Here is a 22,966-nt window from a genome sequence, read left to right on the forward strand (position 1 = left end):
GAAAAGACCAGCAGCATAAACACACAATTATTAATAAATAACAAGTATTAAGAATCCGGACTACCAGAGAGGCTATTTCCCTCTCAAACTTTCCCAAGGATGTGATCTGCCTGGCTGAGTCCATTCCTCAGTGAAGCTCCCCATGCTAGAGCGTCCCGCATAAAGGTTAATTTAATTTACTTTATTTAAAAAAAGTTTTGAATGACTTGGTCTATTCCAAAGCCGCCTATTCCCCAGTGGCCGCTGCTGCTGCCTGGCTGGAGGAGGAGGCTGATCAGAGCAGCACTGTGGGGACGCCTGTACTGTCTCTTTAAGGGCTCTCAGGCCGGGGTGGCGCTTTTCTCTGCTAAGGCTCCTTTGATATTAATAGTGTTGGTGTCTTGAAACTGACGTAATGCTCGGAGACTGAGGTCCTGACAAGCGATAACATTTCTGATAAAGAGCTGATCTTCCTGCAATCTAAAGCCGCCTCCTCTCCTCCTTTGGGGGCTTGTTGTTACACTAGACCCAGGCTCTCTCCTCGCTCGCTCTCTCTGTCTCCTCTTTTATAAACACACCAGGCACATCCAGGTCCCTGCTCTCTTTCCCTTTCTCTCTCTCTCTCTCCCTATAAAGAGGGGGGCAAGGGGGAGAGGGGGAAAGGCAGGAGAACCTCTTCCCCCCCCCTCGCTTTTTTTCTTTCTCTCCCTCCTACTGCTCCCAAATAATCCAAGATCAACTCTGCAAACAACAGAAGACGGTTCATGGCTCAAACCACAGCTCCACCATCTTTCAGGCTGCTGAGATTATTATTGCCGATTAATCAACAGGTAAGGGGGGGGGGGAGATCGGGGGTGGTTGGGAAGAACACAGATCGAGGGGTGGGGGAGATCAGCAACAAAAGTGTATGGGGATGGGGGGGGCCCTTCCTGCTACGTCTGTTGATATTGCGTATGTAGTAAGCGTGTTGCTCTCTGCTAAGTGCTGTGTGTGCGCAATGGGAAGGGGGGACTGGGGGATTTAAAAGTGAGTTTCTTTGCACACACACATATACAAAGCAGGGGGGAGGTTAAAAAACCAGAGGGAAGCGGGGACTTCTCGGATTTCACAGGCTGGAGGGGGGTGGGGGTGGGGTGGGGGGGCTGGGTGCATTTTTTTCCTCCCTTCTTTGGAGGGTCAAAGCCATGTGTGATCGCTGGAAACTGGCGACTTCAAAACTGCATTAGCCCCTCTGGAGTCAGGAGGAGGGTCAAGTTCAGCCACCGAAGAGAGCAGGGCGAACAACCCCCTTCTCTGTTTTAAGAGTCTCGCCTTCTATTTACCCGGGGGGGGGGGAGGGCAGTTCCAGGGCTATCTCCCTTCGCCTCCTCCCGTACGTGTAGCTACTTCTTATCGCTCTGATTGTTCATTCCCCACCATCGGGGCGCTGGAGTGGAGGGGAAGGGGGGGGGCGGTGGAAGTGGAAGAAGAGCAAAGAGATTTTGCATCCGATGAGCCGCAGTCGCACAGTGCTGGCTGCTGCTGCTGCTGGAAGTTTTAATGGGAATCATGACAAGCGGGGCACAGAGAGACCATCATGAAGAGTAGTAAGTTTGGGGCAAACTTTTTTTTTTCCCCATTGGTCTTGGGGATCCACCAGGGGAGGCTGGGGGGTGTGGGCATGGGCCGAGGGGGCTCCGTTCCCGTCACACAAGGGGAAAAGGCGACATGCTCTGTGTGTGTGTGTGTGTGTGTGTGTGTGGTTTTTTTAAAAAAGGAAATCGGAGAGTACAGAGAGAGACGTAAAACTTTTTCCTCTTAAAGGCAAAGTTGTGCTCTCAGAGTTGAGTCCCTACGCTGAGCTCCGGCCAGGGTTGCCGTAACTTTGTCTAGTGTCTCACTTTTTATTTTTTTACCTCTCCATTTGGGATCTGTGTGACGTTGTTGTTGTTGTTTGTTGTTGAAAGGTCTGCATGAATGGGGATGTGGAGAGACTTCCTAATAGTTCTGGAGAGGAAAGTGTGGTGGTTATGATGAAGTAGGGATGTGTGTATGTGTGGGGGGGGGATGTGTGTGTATGTGTGTGTGTGTGTGTGTGAATGTGTGGCTTGTTTAAAAGCTCCAGGGTGCAGGAAGGTGGCCCAGTGGTGTTTGGTGGGCTGTACAAACTCTCTCTCTCTCTCTCTCTCTGAGTTTCTCTGCCTGATTCCTGCCTGTGATCACTGGGCATGGGAAGTGGACCCAGGGAAAGAGGACCCTGGCACTCAGAATTGATTCTCCAGAAAGACCCACAAACTTGCGGGACTTCAGCAGCATTGTGGGCTATTTTTCAGTGTAGAATTGTTTTGTGACTTGAGCAGCTCATTAAGTAGCACCTCGGTTTGACATTTTGGTATGTTTAATTTATTTTTCTTTATTACAAATAACATGATTTTTGATGTTCCAGGACTCTTATACACTATTTTTGAAGGAATAGAGTGGCCCATTAACTTAAAAAGAATCAGACATTCTCCATCCACAAATGTCAAATCTCTAAAGTGAGTGGAAGGCATGGTGCACTGAAAAATGTGGGGATAAACCATGAGTTAAAGTGAAGACATCTCTTAATTCCATCCCCTTCGCAAATGCAAATACACTATCTGGTAGGAGAATGAAATGATAAATGCCAGAGAACAAAGCAGAGAGGGTGTGGGAGGAAAATACTTTTTTTTAATATAACGACTGTAAGCTCTTTGGGGCATGGACTGTAAGCAGTTCGTACAGCACAGCACATTGTAGATGCTATTGAAACAAAAATATTAATAACAACCTGGTTTTCATTTCATTTAAAGTATAAAGAGCAATCAAGCCCTTTGCCATTTTAGCTGTCTTCTTCAACTGCGCGGAAACCTATGAGTCTTGGTGGCATCATGTTACTTTGCTGTTGGTTTTAGGAAAAGTTGATCATTTAGAAAAGACTGCCAGAGTTAAAAATGCAAGGGGCAGCAAAGGAAAGTTAGTGGTAAGAGCCAGTTCCTGACGTGGACAAAATGAGAATAAAAGTTACAGTAGTTTTTTCTGAGCTGCAGTCAGTGTTTTCCTCATGTTCACGAATACGTGTGTTGGGTTAGCGAGCTCTCTCAGATATTCCACCAGAGTGACATTTTAAAAAACCCCAAACAACAAACAAACTCCAAGAGAGTGAGGATTTTTTTTTTTTAAGTACTGTAGCTCTATGAGTAAATACAGGGCTTATTTGAGAACATCAACTATTTCCTGTAAATTGTGATGCTGACAAGACTGTCTGGAAATGATATCAACACTTTGAAAGATTTTTTTAAACTACTGAGTGAAAGATTGTGAATAACATCATTAATCCAAACAAGAGAACACTTCTTTCTTTAAAAAAAAAAGCAAGAAAAGCAGACAAGGCTTATTTTTATTTTAAAAAGACAAAGATACATCTACGTAATTTTTGATAAGCTATAGATCATTCAGTAAGCCACATATAATCACCGATGTTGTCGTGCATTAGAGTACCAGTAACAACTAACCTCTAAAACATAGCACACCAAGATTCTGCCTTAAATTGACATGATTGAGGGAATTCAGATGAGAAGAACATTTGGTTCATAATCCATCCTGTTGCGCCTGAAAAATGGAGTTGATATGGCATAGAATAATTCCACTCTGTTTGAAACTACTTGTGTATAGGGACGCACAACGAAGTGTGCTCAGTGCAAAGTTTCGTCAGCTTTAAGTTTGTATTTTTGCTTAGGATGCTCTCACTCAGACTTTGCATATTATCTGGAGATTTTGTATGCGGGTGTGTGGTTTATTTTTTTACTTTATTGTAATGTTAATAAAGGAAAATTTAAAGTCTCATTAACAAGCTCTGAGATCTGAGGCTTCTTGAGTCTTGGTAATGTATGTACAAGTAAGCCAAGATTTCCTTTTATTTTTTATAATGTATTCATGGTATAAACTATTTGATGGCTTTTTTAGAGCCTTTTTGAGCTAACTTATGTGTTTACCATCAACAGAGCATATTCTATATGATTACATGGATCCTTGTAGAAAGGATTTTTTATCATTCTTGTATCATTCTTAATAAACTTCTTAGCATGCCCTCTACCATGTGTGCTATGAGTGTGCATGAAGAATAATATATTTATATATTATAATTCTGTATTAATCAAAGCACCGTAAAAAATCTCTGTAGAATGCAATTTCTGCATAAGTGGAGCGCTTGTTAAATCTCACAATTTCAACCATATTATATTTGTAACACTTGTTGACACTTAGTGCTTTATATTTTCAAAGCATTGTTCAGACACTGAATAATTACTTTCTGTTTATGTGAAATTAACTCTATTAGTACTTTATGGAACAATTATTTTGAAGGAAAAAAGAAAACTTTTTTTAAGTTACAGGAGTGTGAAAAAGTTTTTTTTTTTTTAAATAGCGAACACACTTTTAAAAAAATCCTAAATTTTAATGACAAACATAGATTGAGTATTTTTAAAAATTGCTCTTTATCTGACAACTTTTGTTCTGAAGTTTGATGGTGTGCATAGAATATCTGTCTAACTTATAAACTCCTGCCAATATTTTAATATAATAATTAAAATGGAAATATGATCAGATCTTAATTGTAGCCACAATGGCAGTATCTCTCTAATACAGGTTTGTGAGTAGCACCAAATATAATATTGTGAGAAAGTTTATGGTTACATATTTTTGAACAAGACAGGTTGGGAATCTAATAGTCCTTTTTGTTAGCGGAAAGTAAAATGGAAGTAAATTGCATTTTTAATACTGTTTCAGTAAAAAACAAACTACCACCTTGTAATAAAAGTATTGGCCCTGAACTGAAATATTCCGATGAAGATATTCTACTGGTGTGTAAAATGAAGCCATTCATTCAGTAAACTGACAACTTTCCAGTTGGTGTCTGCCCTTGCTTAATTTAGTTTCCTCAACACAACTCGTGAGGTAGTCTGGATTGGTTTTTGGCAGTCTTGGCAACTACAAACTCAGGCATTTCTGTCAGAAATATTTGACTTCACAAGTCAAAATGTGATTGATAAAACCAGGAAGGTACAACAGGCGTAAAGGAAAAGAGCAAACATTTCATAGGCTCATCTTTTCATTTCTGAGACTTTGTAAAGTTCTCAGGTAACAAGGAAATATTGATGATTAATACTAAAACCTGCATATTTTGCACCCTTCTGTTGTATAAATATCACTGCCTGTTGACCTTTAGAGGCGTTAATTACTGCATATCTGGTCCAGGTCTTCCTATTTTTGTCTATCCGTAATATATATAAATGTGCCCTTTCCTATCCTCCTAAAGAAGGAGGAGAATGACTATTTTGTTTAGTAGTATCATGTATTGGGATAGTAAGGTTATGATTTGACTTTTGGTAGATAAACCTGCACCCAAAGAGAAGATCTTCTGATTACTGTAAAGATATGTTCAGTTTAGCTCAGTGTATGAAGAAAACGACTTGTAACAAAAGACCTTTATAAGCACTGCTTTTTTACATTGTGTTTTTTCTAATTAAAAAACACGTATTGAGTGATATCAGATGACACAGAGGATTAAGGTAGAATTACACAATTATATGATAAAATGTTTACAAGTGCAGGACCTGTAACAACCCTTTTCAGATTGTGTTTAGCATTAATTTGTGGATGTTGCTTTGCACCTAATCATTAAAGGGGCCATCAAAATTGAACTACTATCCAGTTGTATTTTTGCCCAGAACATAAGAAATGACAGTTTAAAAAAATGCTATAGTGCACTAGCTTTTCAACCCTGCAGACCAAGGCTCAAATTAGATGCGGGGCAATGGTGGAATAAATATGTTGGTCTCAACTCAGTCTGTAGTGGACATTTTATCACATCACAGAAACATTCCACAACTGAACACCATTCCACGTGATGTGTAGGCCATAGTTAGAGGAGGCCCAGGTTTGGCATCACAAGGGATGTGAAGACTGTCATTTAGGTGAACTGGCAGAGTTGTGGACATGAAATTTTGTTTAATATCTGTCTTTACTTGATACATTTTCTGTGCCATCGATCTGGTGCCTTAAAAGTTCTCCTTAAAACATAGTAACATCACTGATGGAAAAGACGTAGCAAATTGAATAGAAAATGCTAATTTTTCTATCAGTTTTTTTATCATTATCCTTTGGAGTTTAGTAGAGAATTATATCCCTGCTGTAGAACTTATAGGATGATTAAGAAACCTGTAGAAAAAAATATTCTTTTTAAATTCTGTAGCTTTGAAAAATAATGTTAATAGGACATTTCTGTCTATATCTCCCTGGGCACCATCCCATTAACTTCTATAGAAATTTCCTATGCTCAGGTTGGAGGAGTAGAAAAATTAAATCAAAATGATCTGTTCCTAAATTTTGAATAATCGTGCTTACTCTTATTAAAAGTCATTTTCTGATTCCAAAGCTGCTGTTGATGTAAACCTGATTTATTGTAAGTATATTTTTTTCAAAGCTCAGATCAATCGTTTTTCTCCTAAAGTTATTTAATACAATTTTTTTTTTGAAATGTTACTAGCCCTTTAAAAACCTGCAATAAACGCTTTACAAGTGGCTAGACACCTTCCCTGGTGGTTTAATTTATACAAGCAGGAAACTTTCTCTCCTCTCTCTCTCTCTCTCTCTCTCTCTCTCTCTCTTGTTTTCTTTAAACCAACTGACGTAATGCCAAACTTTGCTTTAAAAGAACAGACAGAAGTAATTGGTAGCTTTTAACTTTTAATAATGTTCTGGATTGGTTTTAGTGGCCAAACTGACATTTTTTTTCAAATTCAAGTAAAAACGGGCTTGTGGCCTGAGGAAGAAAGGCCCTGTTGATGCAGTTATTTTTATTCTTGTTTTTCAATCTGTTATTAAAAATCTTTCCTGCTGAGCTCTGCTGGATTTCTCCAATTGCTCTTTGTGATGGCTGGTGCATTTCAGGTTACGGTAACTTAAACTGTTTTCTTAATTCCCCCCCCCCCCCCTTTTTCCCATGGGCATTTTTGAGATGCATTATCATTCTTTTTTTTTTCTTTTGGAGAAGCGATTTGTTTTGGTTTAGATGGGATTAATAAGCTAAACGCATCTGTGGTGACAGATCAGTGAATATTTATTTTAATAATGTAAAGGAACATTTTACACCTGCTAGTGAAGGTCAGATTGGCATGATAACAGTTGCCCATTGCAGAAGGGAAAACAGTATAGTATCTCACTTAGCATTCCCCCCTCCCCATTTTAAAACCAACACACAATTTTTAAGTATATGTTTTTGTAATCAAATCTACTAACCTGTAACTATTTACTTAATGCTTCATGCCTTACAAACATAAACCATTTTTTCCTCTTGTTATCTTTTAACTGGCTATAGGTCTCTTTTTAATACCCTGTAAGGAATTATGGATATTTTACAGTTTTCTGACATTTCCTTTATTACCTTTCCACCTCCTGCTGGGCTTTTGCACACAAGCAGAACTGTCTACGGTAAAGGACTGAGTTAGGCAACCGACTCCTTGGCGAAGTTGACGTCAGTACGACTTCGTAAGTTGGCAAGTAGGTGAATCTTTCAAAGACCAAGTCAGTGTGTGCCAGTTTTTCCTTCCTTTAGGGGAGACACTCCACCCAGCAGCAGGGTACCCCACCCAATGTGGCGAGCTATAATTCAGTGGCAACACTTTAAATGTCTATCCTCCCTGGGGTTTAAACCCCAGACTTTCTTGTCTCAATCTTAATATTTAAACTAAAATTCAATCTGTTATAGTAGGTTTGCTTCTTCGTAAGCACATTTTGGGTCTGATCCTGCAGTTCTCACTCATGAAAAACACGCATTGACGTCAGTGGGACTTTCGCTTCAGTAAGGGCTGCAAGATTGGCTTTTTCGGGTGTGTGTGTGTGATTGATTACTGCACATTTTATGGAATTTGAGATGAAACCAGATAATTTTACATTCTTTTTCATTATTGGAACTCTTAAAAATTCTAGAAGTCCTAGCATTGTAAAATAGATTCTGTCCAGTAAGTGAAATTTACTTATGGAGAGTATTGGGTTTTCAGATAATATTTTGTCCAATTAAAATCTGAATTTCAAATTGATCCTTAGATAAGAGTTTGTTACTTTTTTCTAAATTGCTTATCACTTTGCTTTACATCAGTGGTAAATGAAAAACACTCGTCTCTATCTTTGTGCTTGCATTATTTAGATAGGAAAGAAAATTAGTAAGGAAAACTTTAGTTCCATGACATTTGTTTCTCAACATCAGCCTGTAAATCTTGGTTTATTTTGAAATTTCAAGCATCATTACAAGTTTGAAGGTTTTTTTTGTCCCCCTATGTTTAGTGAGGCTGCACTTTGTCTCTTTCAAAGTAGGGGGACACTAAATTATGGTAAAAGTATCGCGTGCTGTAAAAAAAAAGATTTTAGTATGGTGAGTTTGTATCTCAATTTTTTTTTTTTTTTTTGGTTTACTGATGTAGATGAAAAAAATCTATGGAAGATGATGCAAAAACTCATCAATTATGCTTATGTTCCCCTACAAGATTTACTTGAACAATATGCTTCAGTTTTGCCTCAAACCATTTTAAACCACCTCTGGTCCAAAAATCTACTAGTTCTGGTTTCCTCAGAGATTAAGTATGACAGTTTCTATTATATAATGAACAGCAGCATTGTTTGAACAGAGGTAACATATTTTTGATTTGTATACTTTTTTTTGGCAGTTGGCACCAGCGTAGCTCTAAAATGAGAGGTGATCTAACAGTGTAAATATCTGAATATGCTTGAAACATACAGTATAGATGTAATGTATGTGTTTAAATCATTGGATCTATCCATCTATATTATATATAATGTATGTGCGTGTGTATATACAAAGCCCAAAATAGTGTGCTCTGCTATCTGTAGCTTTCAAATGTGTATCCTTTGGGTATTCCCGACCTACTTTACAAAGTCTGAAATGCATATTTAAACTTGGAAAAGAAAATGCACTGCTTGCCTGCTCCAAAAATACTTTTTTTTTTACAAACAATTAATTTAAATAAAAAAAGTGCATCTCTCCTCCCCCACACACCTTGCAAACTGCTCCTTGAAGTGTCAATATCTTTGCCAGGATTATTTTTAAAATAATACTTTTAATTGATCTTGTGAAGAAACACTGAATTAGTTGTTGGTGTTTTAAATACCATTTTAAAAATGCTGTGCAGACACTGTTTTACATTTTTTCTGAAGTTGCGTTAGTAAGACTGAAGCAATTTTCCTTAGATAGAATATTCCCAATATCACCAAAATATGATGCTGTTTAAAATGCTTATACTAATGATATTGAAGCATATATCACAGAGCACCATGATTTGGTATCTGCATAAATCCATAAGGCAGAAATAGATTGTAGAAGAACGTCCAAAAGCGTACATGGAGATGAAAAGTTGCTTCTTTAATTCAGTTAATAAAAAAGATATTTTTCTTTTTCAGCTTTTTAATCTGCATCTCTTAAAGCAGTTTGTTTTTTCCATTTATTTTCTCATTTTGAGGTTTAATTAAATACACCAGTCGGGCATTCACTGGCTGCAGTAACATAATGCATAACATGCTGACTATTGTCAGATTTAAAGAGACTTTTGTGCTCCCTCCCCCCACCAAATACGTAAATAAAATACACCAAATGTTAACTGTCCCAACGTCCTCAGGCAAAAGCCTGTGAAAATAGATTGGCTTTACCCTTTGAAGGGCAACCATCTCTGACCTGAAAAGGATCTCTTTGTAAGATCAAAAGTTTGTCTCTCTCACCTACAGAAGTTGGTCCAATAAAAGATATTACCTCACCCACCTTGTCTCTTAATCTCCTGGGACCAACATGGCTACAACAACACTGCATAGTCTCTTGCTCTCTTAGATAAATGGGAGAAGTGAATTCCAGAGCTGAAGGTCCTCCATTCTGTACATCTTGCCACCAAACTCTAGAAGTTCAGATCTTTGGGCTGTTAGTAGAAACACCACATAACATTTCAGAGATCACAATGGTGCATAAGGAAAGAAGCAGTCTCTTAGGTATCCAAGATCTAAACCATATACCATATGCGCAGTAGCTTTCCTGTGGAGACCTACATAGAGCCAAAATTCATGCCATCTAATTAGTCGCTTTTCAGTTTGTACTGATATGGAGTTTATATCATTTGTGTTTGTATATTGTATGATTCATGAAGCAGTTTAACGTAATGGATTAATTTAATCCCATAGATGGTGGTTGAGCATACTGTAGGATCCTAAGTAATTTTGTAGCATTAAGATCACATTTCCTGCCATGAGGAAAAAATGTTAGATGAAAGGTATCCACAATATATGTCTGAGTCATGCAATGAACCTTGTTACAAACAAACACTGAACTCTCACAATCCAAAAATTTAGTGTGTGCACCCGTATCTTTTTGTGCATGCATGTATCTCTGTGCGTCTGTGTATAATCAATGAGATATAAAATTAAATCGTACTTTTCCTCCAAATTAAGCTAAAGTAATAGCAGCCAAACTATACTGAGAACAAAAAGTTCTAGTTTCAGTTGAGAGTGCTGACTGTGATGGCCCTTATCTTTCTTGTGCAAAGAACAGTTCAGAAATCTCTTAGAAAAATAAAATGTAAGGTAAGGCTCAGTGATGATCCAGTGTGCAATATAGTATGCTTTATTTATGTCCAGTCAGAAATGATCATGTACTATCCATTTTTATCTAGGAGGTTTATCACTCCATGAGGTATGCTCTCTCTTTCACTCCTTGCTGTCTCTGTTACCATGCGTCTCCATTTCCGCCTCTGTCTCTCGTATTCGTGTCTCTCTGTCCTGTCTGTATAAACACACAACACAAACATTCTAAAAATATGTGTAAACTAAAATCAGTCTGTGTTGCATAATTTTTACAACACACCAGGGTTTGTATTGTTCTTTCTGAGCCCTTAATGAGTTTACAGTATTGAATGTGACCTAAGGAGGGTTGTGACTTGGGCTCTGACTCTGATTCTGACACAGAGACTAATAATGAAAAAGTAGAACACGTTGAAAACCAACTTTTACTAGTGGTTAGTTTTGTGATGTCATCAAATGCAGGGTATTATGAGCTCTGGAAAAGTTTAGAAATCTAGGCAAGGGTCCATTTTGCATCACTGCTATTAAGTTGTTTACAGCACCAACTCTGCTAATAAGAAAGCAAAAAGGATAAGGATTTTGGTGTTTGTTTTGGTTTGACTTTCTCAATGTAAATGAATGATTTCATAGGAGTGAATCTAACCTGTTCTGGTCAGGAAACTGCAGGGGTTTAACTGGTGCAAAGGATAAAATGCATTCTTTCATGATGGGCCTGCTTCCGCTCCCATAGAAACTAGTGGGAAAATTGATGTTGATTTCAGTGATGACTGAATCAGACCCTCTAAGCAAGACATTACATTAATTAAATTAGATTTTTTGAACACCACCACTTAGGGCTGAATCTTGCAAATTCTTGCTGTTCATTACAAAGCTTACTATTGTAAGTAGTCTCATTGATATCACTAAACGCTACGGTGCAAGGCCCCATCCTGCATTTTGGCTTGTCTGCACACAAAAGTCCACCAGGAGATCATAATTAAAGATTGGTCCTTAGTATTGGCAGAATTGGGCCTATCGTCTTTAAAGAGACACTGTTAACTTTAAACCTACTCAATGTCAAAATTGGGTTGAAAAAAAAGTAATTTTTGCATACTACACCTGCTGCTGAGCCTTCCTGCTAATTGTTGTGGTCTCTGAATCACATTTTATTTTATTTTATCTCTCTGACTGCTCCTCGAAAAGTTCATACAAGCAACAGTGGAAAGTGACTAAAGCCCTGACCCTGAAATTGGATCCATGTGAGCGGACCCTAATTCCCTCACAGAGTCCCATTGAATCCTGCTTGCATCGATCTGTATGACGGGTCAGGAGAAAAGGTGACTGACTGTACACAAAGTATGTATTTGTTATTAATATAACCAAACTGAAAAAAATTACAGAACAATCTATATTTTTCTCTAATCTCTGAAATTTGTAGCAATTGTCAGTATTTGTAACAAGAGCAGAAAAACAAAATCAGACCAAAGTGTGATTTTTTTTTTAAAGTTGACATTGATCCTTTTGAAGTGCATATGCATTATTATTACTGTTCTGCATAATATCCTGGAAATGTGGTTTTTTTGTTTTGTTTGTTTATTGCAATCGATGTATCATTTTCATGTTCTTCACTATAGCACTAGATAGTGCTAATTAAATTAACTTTCATGCTTTTATGCTTTTGCAGTCTCTCTAAAGTGTCTTGGAGATCTAGCAAAGAGAGCAAGTTGAGAGTGGAAATTTGTTCTTTTTTTGGATTATATAAAAAAGGAGTTTTTACAACTCAGCAAACATGAGTACATTCTGGAAAATATTTCTCACAAATGGCAGGTCCCAGGCGGTAGCAGTTAGATAATCTAGTTATGAAATATGGAATCTGAACTCAAATATTGTTTTTTTGTGATTTTTAAACTAATGGAAAGTAAGATTTATTAGACCTTAAGTGTCCCGGTGTTACAGATTCATTTGGTGTTCATGGCAGTGTCATATGAACTTTCATAAGAGATTCATTGTAATACTGCATTAGCTAAGGGGCAGTTAAAATGAATTGTTCAGTACTTTAAATTTCCTGTTTAGTTTTCTACCACTCTTTAGTAATTTCTCAGAGTTTTATGTCTGAAAACAATAGTAACTTGTGTGTGTGAATATCTTGATTAACAAAAACAACCTGTTGGCTGACTTGAACTATATAGTACTTTGAAATTTACCTCTAAATGTAATTTAAACTACTGACATTTTAAAAAAAAATGTGTTTCAGAAATCTAGTATAACAGCAGTTGCTTGTCAGTGGGGAAAGAACTTAAAAAATAAAGTCAAAAGAGTAAGAAAGTGGCAGCTGTAGAATTTATTTTAGTGGTTGAAAGGAGACTCATGGCTAAATAAGCTTTACCTTCTTGGATTTTTAGAATTTATTGCCCAAAAGAACTGTATCCTAGTTCTCTGAATAGAAAGAGAACTAGGATATAGTAAAATCCATTATGACATAAAGAACTGTTACAGCATACCTTTTTATTTATTTATTTATTCTCTCCAGCAAACTGTGACTTCCTTTGTCATGTCATAAGGAATTTCAGATGAAATCTTACCGGAGTAGAACTGCCATAAAAATTGCACTCGTCAGCTATAGCTCTGTGCAGCACACTACAGTACATAATAGTTTTCAGTATGCTACTGTGCTGCTTTCATTCAGGAATAGAACTGGAGTGACTTTCTTGTGCGTTAAAATAACTGGTTTTCCTTTGAAAATCCACAACCCTAAAGAAAAAAGAGAGAAGAGGTCTGATATACGAGCTGAGATTATGGATGTTACAATGCCATTTATTATAGAATACTACAGAAAAAATTACATTGGGACCAAAGTTCCTGTGGATTACCATGCAATGTTTATTACTGTTTTCCTGAGTTTTCCCTAGTTAGGATCTAATCCTGCAATGTCTGGAGCAGTTTGGAGTTCAGAATTTCCCCATTCAGAGAGGAAAACCCTGCCAGCTACAGGGTTTCACTACCGATTTTATTTTTTCTAGTATTTCACAGAATGTGGAGTATGCTTTTTTTTTTTTTTTTGGCAGGGAGTGGTGGGAAGAGGGGACAGTGGGGCACATATCAGTAGTGTAAGTAATATTTCCTGATTATAGTTTGCTGTCAAGGAGACTACTGCAATTCTGTTTCTGTAAAGAAACTCAGAAGTAGTGAATGGAATGAAATAAAGTTGTGTGTATTTCTGAGCAGACTGTAAGCTTTTGCTGTGAAATATTCCTGGCAAAAAGTTAACCCATTTTTCGTTACCCGGTGCTCTAAGCAAACTCCATAATGCGATTTTACTACAGATGCATTTGACCATGAATAGTACTTGAAATTCTTATTGTTGTTTTATTCCAATGGAAAGTATGTTTAAATACGCTTCTGATGGTTTCAAAGCTTGTCCTGAAATGGGAAAAGGATATAATTGGATAAACTGTTAATCCTTTGAATTCATAGATTTTTAAATTTTTTTAACCTGTCATATTTTCATCAGTTGCTGTGCTTTGCTTAAAACTATGCTTTTTACAATGATGGTGAAGTCCAAAACTTTACATTTTTTAATTGGTCACAACTCCCATTTACTTCACTGGGAATTTTGCCCAAGCAAGGATTGCCGAATTTTTATCCATATGCGTAGTAAACTCTTTCAGTCCCATAGTTCTCACTGATGATACACTGTACACCGTATGATACAGTGTTCTTTGTTTCTTGGGAAGACACTGTATAATTTTCAGTTTACTATTGCAAGTTTTAGTTATGAACATGAAATATCATGTTAGAGCTGGAAGTAAAGAGAGGTAATTCTTTAATATCTAATCGAAAAATTAGGAAAAATTAGGTATGAAAGACCTCAGCATGGCTTCCTTAGTAAATGTTTGGTTATCATCTTTACATGATGGAATACACATGTAGAAAAAACACAGAAGTTAATGTTTATTTTTGGGATGCTTTATCATCAGGCAAAGAGAACTGACAGTTTCATGGTTAAGTGCCTAAAGTTGTTTTTGGCTTTGCAGTTGTTGAATTAATCACTGCAAAGTTAACTAATGTTTGTAAAGTTAAGAATTTCTTTTCTTTGTAAAGAAAGGAAGATATTTCATTATACCTGGCTGAGTAGCTTAGTTCTTGCATTAATTGTTAGCAGCATGCTCTTCGACTTTTACTTTCTTGAGTTATCCCAGGCATTATTCTTTAATTGCAGTGTGCAATCATTGATTGATTGATTTTTATGGATTTCACAGCCATTTGGTAGATTTGGCAGATGCATTCTAAAATGCTGTTTTGTTCTGTTTGGTTTTTTTGTTTCTTTTAATTGCCGTAGAAAACATTGGGCCCTTTAAAATGTACTATACCGTGGTCTATAATGGACTATACTAGTTAGCTATTTCTATTTCTGACACATTGTCAGAATGGCTTCTTGAAATGGTACTAAATCAGAATTCAGTGAGTCCAGTGTTTTTTGTTTTGTTTTTCACTAAATGTTAGAGATGTCCAAAACAACACCAAATGTGTGCAATAGCTTCTCCTTTGCAGCACACCAAGCAATCTGTTATGGAGGAATTACAGGCCACTTAGTTCGTGCTTTTAAAAACAAACAAACAAACAAATAAACAAACAAACAAAAAAGGCAAAAAAAAAAACCCCAACAAGCCACGCTCAACTTTTTCTCCTGCCACACTTCCATAGAACTTTGCTATGGAAAATATGAAACCCAAACCTCCATTGGAAGGACTGTAAGTTTTTTAAAACCAATTATTCTTATTATAATTTCACAAGGCTTTTTAAAGCAACAAATTATATAGAATCCAGTGGTTCTTAGGATGATAGTTTAACAAATTTAACATGACTTTTTTTAAATAAAATACTGTTACTTTTTAAAAAGCATTGACATTGATAATCCCAGCACAAAGAAACTGTAATGTAAAGGAGTGTAACATTTTTATATTATGTTTTATATTATGAGGAGGTTTGTCCACGGGTTCAGATTAGTTTTCATTAGACTGTTCAGGCTATTTAACATTTTTAAAATCTGTGCTTTTTAGCCTATTAATTTATTCTCTTTTTATGCCAGATGGCTCATTTCAACTCATAAGTTCAGTTATTAATGTGAGTACTTTTTACAATAAAGAAAAAATTTCTAAACACCATCTGAGATTCAGTATATATGGCAAAAGTTACAATTCTGTGCATTGTTTGGAAGAGTCACGGGATGTAATTTATCTTTGGGTGCATATACATTGCATGTGGAAATCATGATTACTCTATAATTAACCATGTATGCTATTTACTAATTTAAACCCACTTTGGGCACTTTATGAAAAATATTGAAAATACACAATTGAGAAGTGTTTTTGGTCACATATCAACGTACAAGCTTCCCGCTATGCTCTCTTAAGCAAATCCACTTGTCTGTATTCCATAACTTACTCAGTATATTACACTTATTGTTTCATTGTAATTTGTATCCATAAGAATGCATATTGCAAACCTAAATTTCAGGGTCATATTTACATAGCATCCAGCAATATGTCGTCATGCAATCTTTTACAAATATGGACAGTCCTTTAAATTCCTTTTCCCTGGATGAGCAAGATGAGCTGGGTGTCATTTTCAAGTTCAGTCTTAACATCCCAGTGGAGAGACAGGGAAGGGGGGATTTAAATCAGCTGGGGGCTTTCCCCATTTCCTGAAGGGGAATTTAGTGGCAAAGCCTACCCATATTGGGAACATAATAACCCATCATTTCCATGAGAGGTTCGACAGAGTCAAAGCTACGGTAACAGGCTCTTTAATTCTCATCCCCCACAGTAACAAGGCTCCCTGACCTGAGCTCAAGGATGCAACATGGGCAGGCATCGCCACATATGCTGTGTAATCTTCTCTTGTGTTTGCATGCACACACATTCATGATAGCACATTTCTAAATATGGGCTGCCAAATGCCCACTTTAGTTGAGGTTCAGTTTCTGGTTCTGGAACCTGGAGCACTTTCAAATGTGTGGTCTAAATCCACTGCTGCTGCTAGAGCCCTCTCCATCAAAAAGCGGCTTCTGTGGCTGTTGGCCCACAGAAACCTTGTGAGTTTCCTTGGCTACATAATTATGGAGGCAGCTCCTAGTTTGAAGGGGTACATGTCCCTTTGTAGTGGCTCTGTAATGCTGATTTAGGTATTATCCAACCCCCAATGGGCATTCATGGGATCTGCCAATTCCAGCTACCATCTCTTTAAAAGTTCCTGCCAGTAGCTGGACTCTGGGGTGGTGGGGTATAAGTTCAGTCTCTGGCCTGTGTCTAAACACAGGGATCTGGTCTCCTTCTCAGCAGCAGCTTATGGAGGTGAATAGCTTTTCCATGCCTAGAGCTGTAGGAAGTCCTGCAGGCTGTACAGCTTCATTGGGGAATGGGGAATGGGTCTGGAACAGAGAATGGCAGAGTGCACCCTTGCAGTGGTAGGGAGGTCCTCTTAGAAAACTTTTCTTTTTCCTCCTGCTCCTCACAAACAGACCTCAGGCAGTTCCACAATTCCCAGACATGGGAAGCTGAAAGGCTTTTTTGGTTTGTTTTTGTTTAAATCCTTCTGAATCAGCCAAATTTGCACGTTGTTCTGCCAGTACCTATGGTCTTACAGGGCTTGCTTGGTCTAGAAGGCTGAAAAGATTTCCCAATGGATCAAGCTCTTAATGAGCAAGAAAGATTTTTATGTGCTTGGGTTTTTTTAACTGATTTAAACATGTCATAACTATCTTTTACATGAACTACTCAGACTTTGTATGACCATATTAGAAAATGAGTGGTCACCAGTTTAAAAGTCTTCTTTATTCATAGTGCATTTGTATTTAAAATTATATTCATTTGTTTTGAACAAAAATGGAGTCGGGTTTTATTAAAAATAAAAATATCAAAATGAATAATTTGTATTACATGCAGTGTTCCTTCAGGGTTGTTGAAGTTGACCCAGGCTGGTTCTCTTCTGAAACAGGCCTTTCTGTGCCTCTTCAGTAGCTCTTTTCCTGTCCACCTCCCCCCCCCCTCCCTGCACCCAATATGCCTAAGAGCACCAAATTATTTCATGTAAATATTCTCCAAGGAAACACCTCCAAATATCCATAGTGAGGGCAGGTAGCTGGGTTTTCACCAGATCATTCTTACCAGGGCTGTTTTGTTTTTCACTTACCAGACAGCACTTCCTCCCAGTGAAGAACTACCCCTTCTATCCTCTTAGAATAATAATAATAATTAATAATAAAGTCTTGCAATTCTATTCTGCCTTTTATCCAAGGATCTCAAAGCATTTGAAAAACATTAATTGTCTCTCACAAAGCAAAGTTGAAGTATGATTATACCCATTGCATAGATGTGTAAACGGAAGCAAAGAGAGGCTAAATGATTTGTGTAGGGTGGTCACACAGTGAGCCAGTGGCAAAGTTGGGACTAAACTCTGGATTCCTGACTTCCTACTACAATCAGCAGACAAATTTCCTCCAACACTAGGTGTTTCCATTTTTTTCACACTTTGCTTCCTTTCCTGCAGCACTGCATGGCAAACACTATGTGGGGGTTTATGGGCTGTTCTTGCTGATTGAGTAGGAGCGGATGTTGGTAATATTCCTTTGGATACTGAGGTCCGGGGTTTGGAGCAGTCTCAGCACCACTGCCCACATGCATTCCCCCAACCCCTCGCCACACAAACAGCTTCTAGTGACTCTTAGAGAATCATTGCTCTAGCAGAAGCTCTCCAGCTTTCACAAACTAGCCTTCTCTCATTGTGGCCAAGAGATCAAAACTCACTCCACGCTCACTGGTGCTGCTCTGTGTTTGCCATAAGGTGCAGTACTGGCATCCCTGCTGAGCACATTCACTCTATATTGAAATCATAGTTTTACAATGCTCTCAAGCCCTGAAGGCCTAGGCAGTGAGAGAGCTCATTTAGACCTTATGCTTAGAGTTTGTACCTGGTCTCTTGGGGCCCAGCTAGGCCACTGGATCAGCCCTAAAATGGTTCCCTTTGTGGATATTAAAGTGATATATCGCCGCTCCCTGGGTGATAGAAAGCATTCTACTTTCGGCATTGTGCCTCACAACAATTCACTCACTGAATAGCTCCCCAGCATGATACATGTTCTGTCTTGTATTTAATTATCTTGTAATTATCAAAGCAGTAATGAAGTTAGTAAGCATAAGAATAGTGTATAGATCAATAAGAACCACTGAAAAAATTCAGAGAGAGAAGACGCTGACAAACATGTTATCAACACAGTTGTTTCATCTGTGTATTTTTGTCCCTTTTAGGTCTGGAAAGTTTATTTAAAATAAACATTTAAAAAATTTCACTGGAAAAAAGTGATCTTCAGGTTCTGTTATATGTTAATAATAAATAATTAGCCCCATTCATCAGTGGTTTGCAAAGTGCTGCATAAGTATTAATATATTATTTGCATTACGGTAGGTGCCAGCGGCCCCAGTCTGGAAGGGGCTATTGTACCAAGGAAATGAGAATTCCTACCCCAAAAAGCTAACAAGCAAAGGTCACAATCCTGCAATCAGGTCTGCAAGAGCAGAACCCTACAGTGGGAACTGTCTGTACTAAGCACCTCTGAAAATCAGGCCCACGTGCTTAGATGTCTAAATGTGGATTTACATGGCTAAGGTTTTGCCTCAGTAACCTGTTGAAGCTTTCACATTGAGTCAGTGGCAAGGGGAGGCGGGGGGAATAGAACACGGGAGTCCTGATCTACAGTCTACAGTTCTAACTGCTAGATGATGTGGTTACACATGACACAGCAAGAACAGAGGTTTAAATCTGTTCTCAGATGCAGGTCATGTTCTCAGGTTTTCTCTCTAATTTATGCACAGTAACTGCTTATGTCATTACCCATGTATAAATCACTTTCGTCACAAACAATACCATCTAGGTATGCACAACCAACATGTCTCTGGTTTGCACCTGCTGGACAATTAGAGCCTGAATTTATTTCAGGTGTAGGGAAGTTGTATCAATATGTGATGATGCAAATTTGTCTGTTGTCACAACTTTAAATGTGGAAGATGTTTCCTTGTCCTTATTTGGCCGTACACGATAAATATGCTAAAGCTGACCCTTATAACTGAATTCTGAAGAGCAGTGAAAGGGGGGAAGGTGGATGAGATGGGAAGGTTTAAGGCTACCAGAAAAAGTGGGAAGAACTTGCTTCTGTTTATTCTCTGGCTCTGCTCAGCCCAAGCTACTCCTCTACATAAGTGTAATAGGATTTAGTAGCCCCTGTTATGGTTAATCAGAGTTAGGCACATGTGTTTAGTGAGGATGAGACTCGTAAGGCAACATATTAAACCCACCTCTTCTGTTTTAGCTGTCATATTTCCTTAGAGGAAATATGTGTAATCCTACCTTTTATAACGTCTAAGTAATACCCATACTTCTTTATTTCAGGCCTCAGAGGTGGCTATATTTCAGTGGTGGGTGGAACTGAAAGCTATACATAGTCTTGCAAAGTACTCTAGTATTCTTCTGGATAAAGTTTTCTATATAAAGGTATACCATAATGTATTATGATTTTGAGAGTTTGTGTTTTGCAGTACATGATATGTGTGCTCACAAAGATGAATAATGTCCCTGTATTTTAGAATGCTCATTAATGAGCTTGTTTTTACTGCTGTGAATCATGTTTTTAATATCTGCTTTATACAAATTTGTGAGACCCTATAAAGACAATCAAAGCCCTTTTATTTGATAGCATGTAAAGCATGTAAAGCTTCCCTGTTTTATAAATACATTTAGACCTTTTACGCAGAAATTCTTTACCACAAATATGTAAGGACACATACTTTTGGTTAAAAAGTGAGTGGGGAGATATATAGCACTGAAACAAAATAGTATTGGTAGCTCCAAAAAGCCTGCAGTATATCCTCCCTTTGCTCAGAGCTACTGTCCCTGAGTAATGATTGTTTAATAATGGTCTTAAAATAGCAGGGATTGAATATTTAGGCTCAGTGAAAAATGTACTTGATCGGGAAGCCTGTAGAAGAGGTGGGTATTGCTAAAGATGCCAGCAGTTGCCATCTGGTCTGTGTATACTACTGAAACATCAGTTTTGCTGGTTGCTATATCTGGGCTATGTCCTTTAATAATAGGAAGAAAAACATAACAAACACTCATCATGTGGAAACCAAACTGAAAGAATTCGGGTAGCCAGGGTTGGGGCCACATTGGCAATTTGCTAGGAGCCTGAGGGCTGCAGGTAATTTGCATAAAAGGTTTGAAAATTGCTGCCATCTTGATCTTTAGTCGGCTGGCCACGTCTCTAAGTCCCAGCATGCCTTGCTCCACTTTGATCCAGGTGGCTTTGATCTAGATGGAACATGTAATTACCAAGGGGCTGCACCTCTTCAATAAGAGAAGTGGCTCAGCATTGTACGCAGTATTGCAGACCGCCGAAATGATGAGTTTGCCTGCAGAAAGACTTTTAAAAAAATATTATATTGTATTTTTTGGTCTGTCTTTTGATTTTTTTTGAGCCCCCTCTGCCCACGCGTGTGAGTGACAATTAGTGTTGCCTACTCTTCCAAATGTATAGAATGAGGTGATTTTAGCCCCACATCTGCCCATCCTCTCAACCTCCAAATCAAGCCTGTACCCCTGCTCCCCACATCGGTTCTGCCTCCACATCAGTTCTGTCCCCCAGCCTCAACTCTGCTCCTCCTGCAGTGCATGGGACTCTTCACCCCCCTCTTCCAGTCCTGCAGGGAGGAGGAAGAGGTGCAGGGTGGATTCCCCTTTTCCCTCCTTCCAGGCTAGAGGGGGCAGCTCTTCATCTCCCTCTCCCCCTTCCCAGGGCTGACATTGCAGGGCGGAAGAGGGGAGGAAGGAGGAGCAGAAGAGCCCTCCTTTTGCACATAGGGGGGTGGGGAGAGCAGAACTGCCCTGAACTGCTGGGTTCTTTTTGCTCCCTCCTCTTTCCTCTCCTGTTCGGTTCCTGAATGGAGAGGAAACCTCTGCCTCCTGCTGTTCCCCAGGAGGCAAGGAAGTGGGGAAGGCAGCCAGTCAGAAGAGGCTTGCCCTCTCAGGCAGGGCTGCAATTTGCCTGAGGGCTGGAGCTTCTTGTGTCATCCTGAGACTCAGACTCATTCCAGCCCCAGCTGAAATCCCTTGACTTGTGAAAAAAAAGAAAAATCACAGGGTTGGCAATATAAAACTGTATAGGCCTGCATCTCTTGGAAAGAAGGGATGCCAAGTGTGGTAATTTTTCTGTGCAAGCCAGACATTGTCTTTGTCCTCTACATGCCAGATATGTCCAGTGTAGGTGTTTCAGATCATCTAAGTGTGAATGGCTTTTAGTTTTCAGTATCTACCTCTCTGATGCTTTTAAAGGCTAGATGTGCTGTTTTACACTAATGCAGTTCCAGGCCTGAGTTAAACATTCCTCAGTGGTGCGAAGAGACTGTCTCCTTTCCTCTGTTTATTGCTCTGTAGAGGCTTGGGTGAATCAGTGTCCTGCACAGAAACCCTTTTGTATTTTTTTAACCAGTTTAGTAATGAAAAAACAGCTTGTGCCTTTTCAATAGAGATAACTGTTATCTCTTATGAAAGTCTACATAAGTGTAAGTAATTGCCTGCACTTGGCTCTGTTATAGTGGAAAAGCTGTGATCAGCAAACTCATATTGGACTGTGCATGTAAAGGGAAGTTATTGAATGATATGGGGACATGTTGGAGTTAATCCTTGTAGTTCTTTCTTTCCTATCTTATTTACACTGCTTTGAAAGTCTTTTATAACTAACTGGTGTCTTGGGAGGGAAGAGAAATACCATTTTGGTATGTACACTTTAAAGTCATCGAGCAAAGAAAGCTTTGCTTGGATTGGATTTAAGAAAAACAGATGTACTTGCTGTATATCAATCAGGCTTCCTTTGTTCAGCATTTACGTTCTGAATCTGTTTCATGAATGAACATAAAAGATAATCTGAGGTTGAGTTTGTTTTAGTGGGTTGGGTCAGTATAAACTAAAGCAAAAAGTAAATTTCTTTTTTGATACCTCCCCCCCACCCCCAAATCCATTAATGAAATATGAATCATTTCTCTTGTAACTAATTCATGAGTAGCTAGTGAACTGTGCCTTTAATAGAAGTTTGAGGAAAGTCAGTTCTCTCCCTTCCCCCCCTCCCCATTTGGCCCAGGGCTGAAAAGAATGCTGTGTGTGTATGTGTATAGAAACGAGAGTCACGAGTCACGTTTGCATTCACATGAACCTTGAAGCCTGCTGCAGCTCTGGTGTGTGCACTGCGACAGAGCTGTCGGTCTTATCACAGGAAGTGTTGCGGAAAACAGTTCTCTCTTTCTTTGCCCAGTTCCCAGAATGTGGTGAT

General features: G+C 38.5%; 1 protein-coding gene across 6 annotated transcripts in view; it reads left to right on the forward strand.

Moving 5' to 3' along the window:
* Positions 1-347: 347 nt before the first annotated feature.
* Positions 348-22,966, forward strand: part of TRPS1 (transcriptional repressor GATA binding 1) — a 251,949-nt gene continuing 229,330 nt past the window's right edge. For 3 of the 6 annotated variants that reach the window (XM_075124966.1, XM_075124969.1, XM_075124970.1), the window contains exon 1: positions 1,421-1,565. Coding sequence is in view for 1 of the 6 variants with exons in the window: in XM_075124970.1 (XP_074981071.1) it covers positions 1,556-1,565 (10 nt within the window). In the remaining 5 variants the exon portion in view is untranslated. Of the gene's footprint in view, positions 810-1,420; positions 1,566-2,151; positions 2,351-22,966 lie in introns of those variants that run through there. The other 3 variants (XM_048841520.2, XM_048841521.2, XM_075124967.1) reach the window with 2 other exon arrangements.

The sequence above is a fragment of the Caretta caretta genome, chromosome 2 (genome assembly GCF_965140235.1).
Source record: "Caretta caretta isolate rCarCar2 chromosome 2, rCarCar1.hap1, whole genome shotgun sequence".
NCBI lineage: Eukaryota > Metazoa > Chordata > Testudines > Cheloniidae > Caretta > Caretta caretta.